The 13,755-nt window shown below is 40.3% G+C and overlaps 1 protein-coding gene across 1 annotated transcript in view; it reads right to left on the bottom strand.

Annotated features, from left to right (window-relative positions):
* LOC307260310 (neurexin-2-like) overlaps positions 1-13,755 on the bottom strand; it is a gene marked incomplete at both ends in the record, with an annotated part of 96,358 nt that overhangs the window by 46,925 nt on the left and 35,678 nt on the right. Inside the window, 5 exons of the mRNA XM_080040512.1 lie at positions 7,827-7,946; positions 10,075-10,248; positions 11,013-11,203; positions 12,430-12,811; positions 12,904-13,023. Coding sequence (XP_079896638.1) covers positions 7,827-7,946; positions 10,075-10,248; positions 11,013-11,203; positions 12,430-12,811; positions 12,904-13,023 — 987 coding nt within the window. The remainder of the gene's footprint in view (positions 1-7,826; positions 7,947-10,074; positions 10,249-11,012; positions 11,204-12,429; positions 12,812-12,903; positions 13,024-13,755) is intronic.

A 13,755-nucleotide genomic window follows, 5' to 3' on the forward strand; every position in this document is an offset into this window, starting at 1 on the left:
ATGATTCATGGGATGTATACTAATAACAGAGGAAGCATCACAAAACATTTTTCAAACAAACCATTAAGTAAATATAAAAACAATAATAACAAACTACTTTCACACTATGTATATACTCTATGCACTATTTACAAGCTAAGTGGTAGCTGGGGAGCTTCTGGGTCTTGCTCCTCACGGTGTTTTCTAAGCCTGTAAGGGACAGGCAGTATCACAAGAACATTCCCCCGGAAACAGGAGGACCTCTAGTTTGAGATGATGTTTTCATTTTATTTTTCAGCCATATCTTCAGGGAGATATTAATACAGATATGCGCGCACGCGTTCGTAGACCTCACAGGGTTGAACAAAATATTGACTGCGGGCTAATGAGCATTAAGGCACTGGGCACTGACACTGTCTGAAGTGAAACATTTTCAACTTTGTATTTAACCCTAAAAATGACAAACTTTAAGTCATCAACCGCTTTACCAGCAGCTTTGCGAGGCTGTACAGTCATTCTCATTGTAAAAAAACAATGATTGATGGATTAACCAGAGGATCAGACAAGTGAAATGTCTGGTTATGGCGTTAGACGAAAGTCAGGGGATCATCAAAGTTCACAAGGTCCATAAAAGTTTAAGATATTTGCATGTAAATGCATCGGATAGAGAGCCAAAGAGAATTTATGCAATATTATTTGTGTTTACAACTGAGTGAAATTACTCACTGTAATGGAAGGGTTACCCGCACAATGGGCCCAAATGTGAATCAACATCCATGCTCACTGCTTAATGCAGCTATCACCGGCTTTTAGCGGATTGGGATAGTGTTAAAAGTTTTCAAAATTAAAAAACTCAACTGCTATTTCCACTATGACGATGTGACATCACCAGGCTGGGTGTCAGACAAAAATGAATTAAAATACAAATAGGGGAAGGTGGGGTGATTTGTGCATTTTGGAAGTTGCAAAACCCCTTGTTTCTAGAAAACCGTGGAAGAAATTGGAAATGTGACCACATATTTAAGAAGAGCCATCCATTTGACTCATCCTGTAAAGAAGGGAGACACAAGGAATAAGATATAAGCACATTTAAGCTCAAAAAACTGTGTTTTGCCTTTCAAAGTAAAATTTCCATGATCAAGGTTTTTTGATTATTGTGTCTGAACAATTATAGACACGTTTGAAAACATTTGACACATGTTTTAGTGCTTTGGTATGCTACACTTTGAATCTATATAGTTAGCACAATGTCAACCCTAAATTGCTGCATCATGCCTATTATCCAAAATTCTGGGGATGGGGTGATTTGTGCGCAAGGGCCTGGGTGAGTTATAAGTAAGTAAGTAAGTAAAATGTATTTATAAAAGCACATTTATGACAGTTTGCACTGTCCAAAGTGCTGTACATAGTGCATTCAGTAGGTAAACAATGAAGGTAAAATAACAATAACCAAAATAAAAGACGTAAAGCCCATACATCCACATAAACACAGATAGTAGTGCAGAGGTAAGTAAGTAGTGCAGAGGTTAATGGGGAGGAAACACCAGGGTGTACATATGGGTTTTGAGCCTTGATTTAAAGGCAGAAATGTAGGGGGAATCACATTTGTCAGGTGGCAGTTGGTTCCACAAGCACGGAGCAACTAGTGCAAAGTACATTTCTGAGAGTTGTGCCAGTGGCATGGCTGTATACGCTGGTCACCAAAAGAAAGTGATAGTCTACAGTAGCTCAGGAGAGAGTGACATCTCAATTCCACTTAACGACACCACTGATGAGAGTTCAGATGGCCAGAAAGATGATGATGGTGACTTTGTCATTGTGACACAATGACAATGACAAAAAAGTTGTCTTGTCGCACAAATCACCCCACTACGTGGGGTGATTTGTGCGACAAGACAACTTTTTTTCCGAAAGCTATATTTCTTAAACAGTTTATTCCAGATCCAAAGTTTTTATTGCCAGGGATGCACAACATCCTGAAATATATGTACATATTTGAGTTGGAGACATAACTGTCAAGGCCTCACTTTAAAATCACTTTGAATAAAAAGTTGCACAAATCACCCCACCTTCCCCTAACAGTAACAGTGACAGTTTCAGTTTGGTACATTGCTGGAAGCAATCTATTCCCAGGAATCTCTTCCTATTTGTGTGCCTGAACCATACTATTTATTAAAATGATTTAAGGTTACATTAACTCAAATCTCTTATTAAGTGTTTGAAATTCTTACGTGCATGGTTGTAATAACATAATCATTATGTTTGAACTTTTTACACTTATATTTACACTACATGCATTTCTTAACAGCTACAGTGTGTCACTATGAGCCAGTCTCTACATAATGTCCAATCATGCATTGCTGAAAAGATTAAAAAAATAAACTTGGCCTGATTACATCATGATAAATAGGAATATGAATTTACTTGTTAGTTATTAAGTTACTAGTAGTGTATTTAGTATCTGTTTTTTTAATTCATTATAGGGCCTTTTTAATACCCTTTAAATATAAAAGAAAAGACAAAAAAAAAATGTTTTAACGTGAGAAACTGTAAGGGCAGAGAACCAAAAATAAGTCAATATGGGAAGATTCCCTCAGGTGCCTGACTTCCTTTCACATCTATGTAAATGTCAAAAGGTTTCTGCTCATGCCTGAAAGGCTAAAATGCTGTCAGAGGCTGGGAGTGGTCAGATATCGACCCATGGTGTATTTGACTGGAGGATGAGTCTAGATGATTTTTGCTTTACACTGATTAAAGCAATGCATCTTGTAGGTCAGGGGTTCACTTTTAAAGCCTTGTGAGTCGTGTATCAAGTCAATTAAACAATGCTCATGCTTTTCTGCCTCCGTTATGTGGCTATGGGGAGCTGTGCCAGCAGTGTTGTGCTCAGCGTATCCACATAACCGCCACAGAGCAGAGATTTGGCAGAGATGATCGAGTGTGGGCCAGGTGGCTAAGATGATGGTCGTGGCCACTAATGGAGATAGAGTTGATAACCTAATTATGAAAGAAAAAACTAACTTAATAGGGAAAATGGTGCGTGGACATGCAAGATTTCAATATGCATAAATTAATTTGAAGAAAATCAGAATTGGTATCATATGAGTTATCCATACATCCATCGCCTACCCTAGCAGTTCTCTGTACACCTTGGACAGTCTATCTCCGAACGTCATACATCTATTCATTTACAGGATGATTATAAAATACCATTGTAGGTGTGACTATGGTGAAGATGAATCCGAGATCTTTCGCCAAAAGTTAGGAAATACAATCTACTTTGACAGCGTCCACTACTGAAGTTTAAGTGTAAAAGGGCATACTATGAACAAAGAGAGATAACTGAGGTTGAGTTGCTTGTCTCTTTCTTATGAAAAAAGGAAGAACAGGGCCAACTAAAGGATTATCAGGGGATACACAAAATGTTGTAATTGCCCTCAGGGGTCTTGTGTTATTCAGAAACGACTGACACACACTGCAGTGACCTCAGGGTGGGTGTTAATAAGGTAACATGGGCCACTACTACTAATAAAAACCCTGCACAAGGAACAAAGAAGACACATTTTTATGCTCAGGAGGGAAGTGTATTATGTTGTACTAAGCTATCCACGTTTTCAAACTATTTCTAATCAGAGATCCCTAAATTGATGAGGACTATGTTTATCCTAACATTTGTTGACAGCAAGTCTGTAAAATCCGCTGCATTTAAGGGATTTAAGACTGAGATGAAATGAAGCATACAGTATGCAACTAACATGTAAATGAGATCAATGGCCCAAAAACTTGACTTAACTTAACTAACCCTAACCCTTGTTTTCAAATATGTTGCCATACTTTAAACATCATGTTCTTAAGCCATTTCTGCTCGACCCCAAGTACAGCCCAGACCATTGGATGTATGTGGCCCAGAGTCAGAAGTCTCACAAGTGTATTTTGGGTAGGTCACCATGTTACGAAGCACCAGCACTGTGTTTTCTTGAGCCTTGGTCCCAGGGCGTAAGATTAAGTCTGAACTTCTATCCTAGATTATCCTTGTGGCCTTTGGGACACACTCATCATCATATCGAATGACTCTCCACCTGAAGTGAAGGTCAGAGGACAAATTGATTGAGGAATAATATGATACTATACAATAATACTACTTCCAGTTTTGCCACACTGTAGTGCATTTAGAGTAATTTGTCAGCACCAGACACACCTACACAATTGTTTTGGTTGTAAATCAACTGAAAGCCCATCTAATATTTCCAAAAATGTACAACAATCACATTATCTTTAAAAATGTGTCTAATATTTCTGAAAATACGGTTTATGCAATGTATTACAACTGTATAGTCTGGATAAGGGTTTCCTTTAAGCCTCTGCAGGAGTCTTGCGGTTCAGAATCCTTTGACAATTACGACTTCTGCTGGATAATACAGACTACATCCAGCTCTTTTGAGGAAATGGAAAAGCTTTGTAGTTTTGGCAGAAATAAAATGAAAGCTGGATACAAAGCTTGCTAAATGCCACATGAAACAGGAAAGGAAGACAGCTGCCGCCTCAATGCCGTGTCACTGTACCTTGCCTGCATGCCTGGCGGCTACAGCCTCAATTTCCAATCTGCCATTCTTCCACTGGAATTAAACAATTCAAAAAGAAGTGATGACTTACAAATTAATGGCGAAGGTAGGTTCCACTCTGTAGACAGCTGATGGGTGTTTTAAAGTAAAGCTGCGTCGGGTTGAAATACTTATGTTTGTCTAATGTGTGGGTTGTGTGTTTTTGGATGGGGACGGGAGGACAAGGAAAAGATGCAGGAACAGCTGTTTGTCACATTAAGTTCACATCAGTGGTTACCCATTGTGCGTTTCAACACCGAACGGTTCCTGGCACGTCAAGTGAAGTAAAACATTCGTCACGATTGCCATTGTTTTTTATGGACTTTAAGTGGAAGTTAAAGCAAAGTAACCGCAGTGCTGTACGTTTGGTTACGGCAGGAATGGTTTTGGTATTTGCTTTGGATTTGCACTTGTTGGAAATATGCACACAGCCACACAAAGACACTGATGCACACACACACACACACACACACATTTGCAAGCATGCAGACGTGCACCAGCAGGTAATGAATATGCCAAAACAATTCATTGCAACTGCAGAGGTTAACCCATGATTACACCCTCCGTATGTTTACAGAAAGAAGCGCTGGAAATTGAGCACAGAACATCATTATACATCACCGTGACTTCAGTGATGAAACGATGATCCACGAGTAATAAGCACAGATGTTTGTGGCATACTTGGTAAATTGCTTTTTGCTGTGTATAAATAAACATATACTGAGGCACAAACAGACAGGGGAAATTTTAATTGTTTTAAAGCCTCTGCACGTAGGAGGTTATAGTTTTGAAAGATAGTTGACAGGTAAAGAATTACCACTCCTCCTCTTGGATTGTGTATGGCTGACCTTCTGGGCTGGTTCACAGACATAGGTGAACAAAGGTTGGGGGAGTAGTATTAATTAGGTTTCAATGTTGGCGAGAAAGTAAAGCTGCAGATTGTGGATTTTCCAATTAATACACATGGTTGCAAAAGCATAGTCCTGCCTGCATATTTGTTTGTGCTTTCACATTATTGTCACATTTGTTTTAATATATTTTGATGATGGTTCAGTGTGCAGCATGAGGCTTGTTATTTCCCCCTCTGTTGGACTGATGTATTGGTTTGACCTTTGATAACGGTCAGCCACACCATTTACCACCCAAATGATAGAGAGTACTGCCTGGTCACTGCCGGATGAAAACAAAAAAAATGCAATTGGAACTGTGTTTAGCTTGAAAACGTTTTTATTTGTAGTGCTAATTGTTCACTGATTGGCTAGTAAACTCAGGAATGTAAGAAAGAGTTTGCCTTATAATTGTATCTGTGGAAAAGCACTGCTCTTTCAGGGCCTTCAACAGGTAAAGGAACATATTTCAGAAAGGAACTGCACAGAGAATATGTGGGGCATACAAATTAGAAATGGTTGCTACTAGAAAGTTTGGTATTATTTGGGAAAACTCATATTGACTGAACCATATCAGATCTGTATTCAACACCATTCAAACAGCCAGAACTTGCATCGTTCTCTAGCACCCAAATGTTACTGTACAAACATTTTTGTCTTAGTTATAAATAGTAAGAGTGTGAGAAAGAGTGCTTTTGGAAATCTTTATCACATTTAATAAATGTCTACATGTTTTTTTTCTGGCTTTGCTTTGACACACCACGGCAGAAAAAAAAAATTATCGGCGCGGAAATATACATGAACAGTAACACAAACAATAACAGTTCACTGTCTAAGTCATGATTTTAAGAGATCCTGAAGAAGTCATCCAAAACATAAGAATTCTGTTAGAAATTAAATAAAAATAAATGTTTAAATGAAATGCCTGGTTTATACAGTATACAAACAATAATACTGAGCAACATGTTTTAGCCACAAACAGGATTTATCACTGCTTTGTTTGCCTCGAAATTCAATGTTATAGTCCCATCAACATTGATAGAACATCCACAAACAGAGCTATAAACTATAAACAGGAAAGTATGAAAAGGTCTACAAGTACTCTGACCTACCCAAAGAAGTAGTGACTTGACATCCATCAGTAGCGTTCTTCTTATACACACTGTTACTGTCAAATTATCCTTATGTAGCCCCCCTTTCAAAGTGTAATGTCTTTTTCTTAAAACAATTACCACAAAAGCATGATATTTGCAGTTATTCTAAATGACTCCCGCAGCAAATGAAGCTTAACTTGCCATGACCACTGGACCAATAAGCTTAATGTTAATCTCTTGCTATTATAACTATGAAAAGCTTCTGGTGAAAAGGCGCTTCTATTATATTGGACATCGAGGGCTCTTTTGAGAGGAAGCAGCAATCAGACCAGAGGTTTTTTGTAATTTGGGTGCGATCAGTGTTAGCGTGCAATCAGTCGTTATTAAGTTAGAAATGCAGTAAATCAGCATGTGTTCATGATAGCATTACCACTACACAATCGCAGTGCTGAGGAACTCAAATTAACGTTGGGTTATAGTGTGTATCTTAAACAAAAGAAAGATTTTGTCGTCTGAATCAAAAAGCCATCATATACGTCTCTGGAGAGTGATCATTTATTAATGTTTTGAAAATTTTAATGTTTTAAAGGACTCTAAATCACTTTCAAACATTTTCCAAAGCACACCATCAGCAAAATGTATTTGCAGAACCTGGAAATGCTGCTTAAAACTAACAATTGATCACAGATAACATCCCTTATGCCAATAAGTTGGTGTTCCCATAAGGGTCCAGAAAATAATATTAATGTTTTCTTACTTTTGTTTTCCTTATTTTTCACTATTTGTTGGGAAATAAAGCACACTTTTAGCTCTTCAGTGCTCTAGAATACTACTGTTGTGAATGTGAGTACTAAATTACTCACAAAATAGTTAAACTTTAGGGGCCCACAAGACAAAAATGTTGGGAACATCTGAGCTAGCTAACCCAAAAAAAGCATTTCTCTGTAGATAAAACATGGAACTTTGTCTTATTTCCAATAATAATAATACAATTAGAATTTTGGGGATACACTGTTTTCCACAACAACACATTACAGACAACCAACGGCCCTGACTCCTACTGTGAGAGCCGGGGAGGGTTTTTTAATAGAAGAAGACATCTGTCGTCATTTACTGTTACGGGCTTTAAACCGACACGACTCATTTGTGAATGATTTTACAATTTTTGTCAAATTACTCAATTATGGGATCTGATCATCACAGTTGACTGGTGGAAGACTTTCCCAACTATTTTAGCTATTCAGGCGTAAGACAACTGTACTCACGGTCACTGCAGAATGGCCCCCCGTAGGTAGTCATGGTGCAGTCACAGGAGAAGCCCTCCCACAGCTGCAGACACACACCTTGGTGGTGGCAGGAGTCCTCTGTGCAGGTGGTGCTCGGACCTGTAGGGGGTATGACAGCACATTTACCAGGTGTCATCTCTCCAGTTCATTAATGCATCCTCACAACTACCCAAAGGAAAATAACTATGCATTGGTGACTGAAATAAGAGGCAATATTATTTGGGATGCACCGATCCACTATTTTTAGTTCCTATCCGATTCTGATACCTGGGCTTTGGATATCGGCCGATACCGATACTGTCCGATACGATATCATAATTATTAAACATTTCTTTGTTGGTGGTGATGTTATGTGTAAGGCTAGGAAGGCTTAAGCAATTCTAATTTAGAAGAGCAGGAAATATACACAAATGCATATAGGTTTATCTTAAAGGCAGACTATGCAATATTTTAATGAAAATATAAATTGTAGAGTCACACAAAAAGAATCCCTCTCAATGATCACTTCTGCCCCACTAGGTGGTGTGTTTATCTGGCTGTATTTTACATAGTAGAATTTGTAGCACATTGCAGAAGCCTCTTCACTTGACTGGGGTTAGCTTTGGTTAGCTCAGTGGCTAACAAACTGATATGTACTGTATAACTAGAAAGTGGCGTCCTCTCTCACTCCACCGAACGTTGGCGCCTGCTCGCACGGCTCGCTTGCTCTTTCATAGTTAAAAAAAAAAAAAGTATATCGGAGCTGTTAGTCCGATATCCGATGCGTAGATTGCAGCCGTATCGGACCCGATATGATACTGGATCGGATAGACCAAACCCCTAATATTATCAGCTTTTTTGACATAAAATAGTACATGAAGTACACTTTATTAAGTGATCATGTATTCTACACGCTTCCATGAAAAAGGATGTTCAGCAAGACAATTTAAACAAGCTAATTGAGAATGCTGTTTACCCCTGATTTGGCTGATTACTGGTTAATACCTTTTTCCTTGCGCTCTACCAAGCAAGACGTTCGATGACACACACAGTCTAATCAGATAATCAGTTAGTTATAATCAACTTGCCTTGGAATGTGCTGTGCACAATCACAATCTCAAGAGGAGGATCAGTAGCCCTGAAATCCAGACCCATATTTAGAACGATAGGGCCTGGCCTCGATCACTAGACCTTCCCAACTCAAGGGGCGGCACCTACGAGTGCACTTCAAATACGACTGCACACAATTGGATAGCATTACGACCAATCAGAGCAATGAACAAGGTGACCTATTAAGCCCTGTTCATTTAGCAAACAGCAGGGTTAACTGGTAAATTGAACTTTTGCCGTGGTCGGTCGGCAAAACAGAACATTCCTCTTTCTTGCTAATGAAAGATTTGAATGCCGTCTTCCAAATCGTTAAGTGTCGAGGCCATCTCAAACTCAAACAACATATCCACAGCCATCTCTATCACGGCTTCGACGGAGCATGCACAGCACTTTCGTCATCAGGTTACGTCCGCCTCAGAGCACCATACATAGGGCTCTGGCCCGCCCATATCTGATAGAACCAATAGAAACGTAGCTCAGGATTTTCTGACATATTAAATGAGCTTCCGAACAACAGGCACCGCAAATTGCGAGTGGCAGGTCTGGATTTCCAGGCGAGAGGATCAGTAATTTTTGCATACATTTTTGAAAACCTTAGGACTAATCCTTTCCTAATCATTAAATCTTTTGATAATTTCTACTGGCATGAAATTGAGTTTTCTTGCTCATGCTCCAAAGAGGTCAATGTCTTTGACGTAGAAGGCTCCATGACCTTCACCTAAGTGTCACACTCATGCCAAACTTTGGGTACACTTAAATAATCTTTATGTCACAACTGAAGCAACTTTTCCTGTAAAAGTTATGACTACCTGGGGGAATTTACTTGAGCTTACAAAGCCTGGCAGAACTCTCTTTTTTGAAAGAGAATTCAACCAAAGGAACTGGACTTCTTGACCGGGGAGTGATACTGTTACACATTAGCGTGTATAATCAGAAATAATAAACCCCCCATGATATGTTCACTGGCTAATCAGAATGGAGCATTCAACAAAGCTGTTTAATACCATAACAAATGGTGGTGTAATTCGTTTTTCAGTGAGCCGTCACTCTGGCTGGAAAGAGAAGAACAATTATTTGATCAGATTATGGGAATGATTCACATGTGTTGGAATACTCCCCAGAGCATTCCCCGCCTCACCTCCACAGCCGTGCTCCACCTCTCCAACCTTCTGGAGCGCATCGGCCAACAGGTTAGGGAGTCTTCCGTTCAAGTCAACAGACGCCAGGCAGCCCTTGTATCCCTCCCTGGATGCTATTAACCTGGGCAGACTGCTGTACATGCTCTTCCCAACGCCACCGATGTACAGTTCTCCTGTGAGATACACAGATAAGCTTTACATTAGTTAACTACACAGTAGTGTATGAGGGTCAACCACTTAAAGGGGGAATTTAGAAAACAACTTGTCAAACATTTTTGTATAGATTGTTGCAAGCTTCTCAACACTTTTAATGGTGAATGCTGTACCTTCATAGAAGGTTTTAGTCAGAAACTACATTTGTGCAGACTTTGACGAAAATATAATATACAGCTCTGGAAAAAATGAAGAGACCACTCCAAATGTTCAGTGCCTCTTGTTTTACTCTTTAGAGGCATATGTTTGAGTGAAATTAACATCTAGATTTTATACTATAAACTACTGACAACATTTCTACCAAATTACAATCACAATACAAATATTGTCATTTAGAGCATTTTCAATAAGTAATGTAGAGATGAAATTGCAGAAAAATCCAAACTGGTCTCTTAATTTTTTCCGGGGCTGTATGTTAAGTGTATAATATTCAATATATGCAAGATCACAGTGACCTTGACATTTCCCCCCAAAAATGTAATCAGTTTATCCTCTAATCAAGTTGCGAGTTTGTGCCAAATTTGCTGAAAATACCTCAAAGCGTTTAAAAGGGATGAGGTCACAGTGACCTTGAAGAAATCTAATCAAGAACGAACGGACAACCTGAAAACATAATGCCTCCAGCCTTTAGAGGCATAAAAAGATAAAATAAATACATCTTCAATACGAAGTCTATTTCATCATTCAATAGTGTCCCTGTGTTTCGATTGTTATGATCATTCACCTTTTAGATCCAAGTTGCGGGCTCCATTGGCGTGTTGTGTGACAGTGCGGGAATCGATCTTAAGGATGTGCACGTTGCTGTTGTCGCGGGAGATCACCACATTGTGCCACTGGTTGTCATTGAGTGGCTTGTCAGAGTTTCCCTTCATTAGTGACGGCCCATTTCCCAAGTCAAACACATAATGAATGTACCTACAGGAAGACACAGATGTTTACAGTCACTATTTATTATCTAGTAATATTTCTCCAAACAGCATTATGACATTTACCAATCAGCCAGAGTGATTAAATAATTCAAAGCCATGGCTGCTGTCATGTGATAATAGCGTGTTTCAGGATGTGCAGCTGTGCACACTGCTGTGTAGCAGTCTGTTTTGTGACATTCCCATTTCTATTGAAGTCCGAAATGTCCTGAAAAGTACTTTATTAGCATTCCAATAAATAACAGTAGCCGTACATGAAAACGCACGGTATGGCTTGTTGATAAGATTGTGTTGATAACAAATTTGATCGGCAGACAGAGTGGAATGTCGGAAACTAAATCTTGTTCAAATCAAAGTTAAGCCTGCTACACATAACACAACACAGGTATAGCCTGAAGACTGACAGAATTATTGTCTGTGTTGGAGCTTTTGCTGCAGGCTTCAGAGCTGAACAAGGCCCCCTGCTGACTAATTGCTTAGAAAGTGTGCAAGGTTTGACAGGGGGAAGCTACAGTTGTTTCTATGCGTGCTCTGTCTCGCAATTTTTTTCTTTCAGTCTCTGTAACAAAATAATTATTTAAGGTGAATAAAACATTTGGAATATAGTGTATTTTCCCCCCCAGAGTAAAGTAGGTTAAGGTTAGGGTATGAAAATAGCACTGGTGCTGTGGTAAAGGCAGCTATGTTTCAACACTCATGCTTCCTCTCTCTACTTCTACTCATTATTCCTTTTGACAAAATGATTTATGATGGACAAATTGTTTAAAAGCCACTTTGCGTCTCCCCATCTCTGCTGCAGGGTGATGGATTCCAGAAACTAATCACAATTATATACAAGTTGAATATTTTCTATATATACTATAAATACCCCGTTCTATCTTTCCTCATCCCAACACCCTAGCCTAACGAGAGCAGCCTGATCTCACACGAGCTTCACATTCGGTTTTCAACTGCAGATCCCGTTTAGTGGAAGGCAGCTTCTGATTGGTTCATGTAGTTGTCAATCTAGCTTTGTGAAAACAGCCAGATATCACAAGCTTATTTGTGGATCCACTACAACAATGCCTACAACAAGAACCAATCAGGGGCTGCTTCCATTAACACTCCCCCCACAGAGATTGGATAAATTCAAGAGTGATCTGCGTGATAAAAGAAAACTTGAACCTTGCGTGAGATCAGACTGGTCTCGCCAGGCCACCAACGCGCAGCATTTACCCTTTGACCAGCTCCACCACGATGAAGTCACTACCATCTCCAGAGTTGTAAAGTATCAGGCCGTCGGGACTGGTGGTCTTGAACTGGAAGAAAAGGTGCATGGAGGCGTAGGCCTGCAAGGTGGAGAATGCCAAGTAGCTGGCTTGGGTTTGAAAAGTCACAGGATTGGCCACAATGTGCCTCATGCCGAATCGCGCGTTCAGCTCGCAGTAGGAGATGTCACCGTTCTTGCACTGGTCCAGGTAGAGCATCCCGTTGAAGGAGAGAGCTTGCAGGTGGCCAATGAAGTTGGACGGCATCACAGAGATGAAACGCCGTTCTGTCATGATCCCTGTCTCAATGTTATTGAACTCAAGGCGGGTGTGGGCGCCGGTCATGTGGCCTGAGGAACCAAACAAGCGGCTTTAGTTTGCATATAACCTTTCAATAGCTGTGTGTACCTCTTTGAATGCAGTTCCATCACCCCTGACATACCTTCCACAGTCACATTGTCCACAGAGAGCTGCAGATTCTTCCCACGCCGCACCACCTTTACCGTGTGCCACTCATTGTCATTCATCTTGTCGCCTACCAGAAGTATCTCTGGTCCCTTGCCTAAGAGGAGGAAAGCGTCAAGTGACAATCATACCACATCAGCCCAGCGTATACACTTTTTCCACATTAAGCTCTCCACATGAGAAGCACTTTTTACCCAGGGCGCAAACATTTATGCACTTACAGTATCACACGGCTAGAGGATGGAATGTAGCAGTAGCTCCTGTTCTGAAGGTTCAACTGCCCGACATCTGTACAATTATTTCTGCCTGTCTTTTTTGGGTTATTTAATTGATGTCTACTGGGGATATGATAAGATTGCTAGGCATTATCCAGGGGGCTTGCCTCCAACGCACATCTCCAAGTTTCTGAATCTGCACATTTTTCCTCTGCCTCTTTTTCAATGGGTACAAAATAGGTCACACAGTGCAGAAGCTTGCCACTGCTGCAGCACCGTCATCCCGAATCAGTGGCTGTGCAACAGGCCGACACGGCAGTTCAAAGGAGTTCTGACATCGCTTGGGAAACTAATTGGCCATGCGTAAGCTGACTGCGCCTTTAGGGGTTTGTCTGTCTAATTGAGCTCAGGGTGCGGGAGAATTACAGGGGACGTACAGAGGGCAATAAATGGAAAACATCAACTGGTTTTCCGAACACTTCACTGTTTCATCCTCAGGGAAATAAAAAGAGTGCGACGGAAGACTTTGTCCAGGGCTGCATAACAAGTGTCCTAACAGCACCCTACCTCCACCCCCCCGCCCCCACACACACACACACACATCAGACGGATCC

The sequence above is a fragment of the Ammodytes marinus genome (genome assembly GCF_949987685.1).
Source record: "Ammodytes marinus genome assembly, chromosome: 14".
Classification (NCBI taxonomy): domain Eukaryota; kingdom Metazoa; phylum Chordata; class Actinopteri; order Uranoscopiformes; family Ammodytidae; genus Ammodytes; species Ammodytes marinus.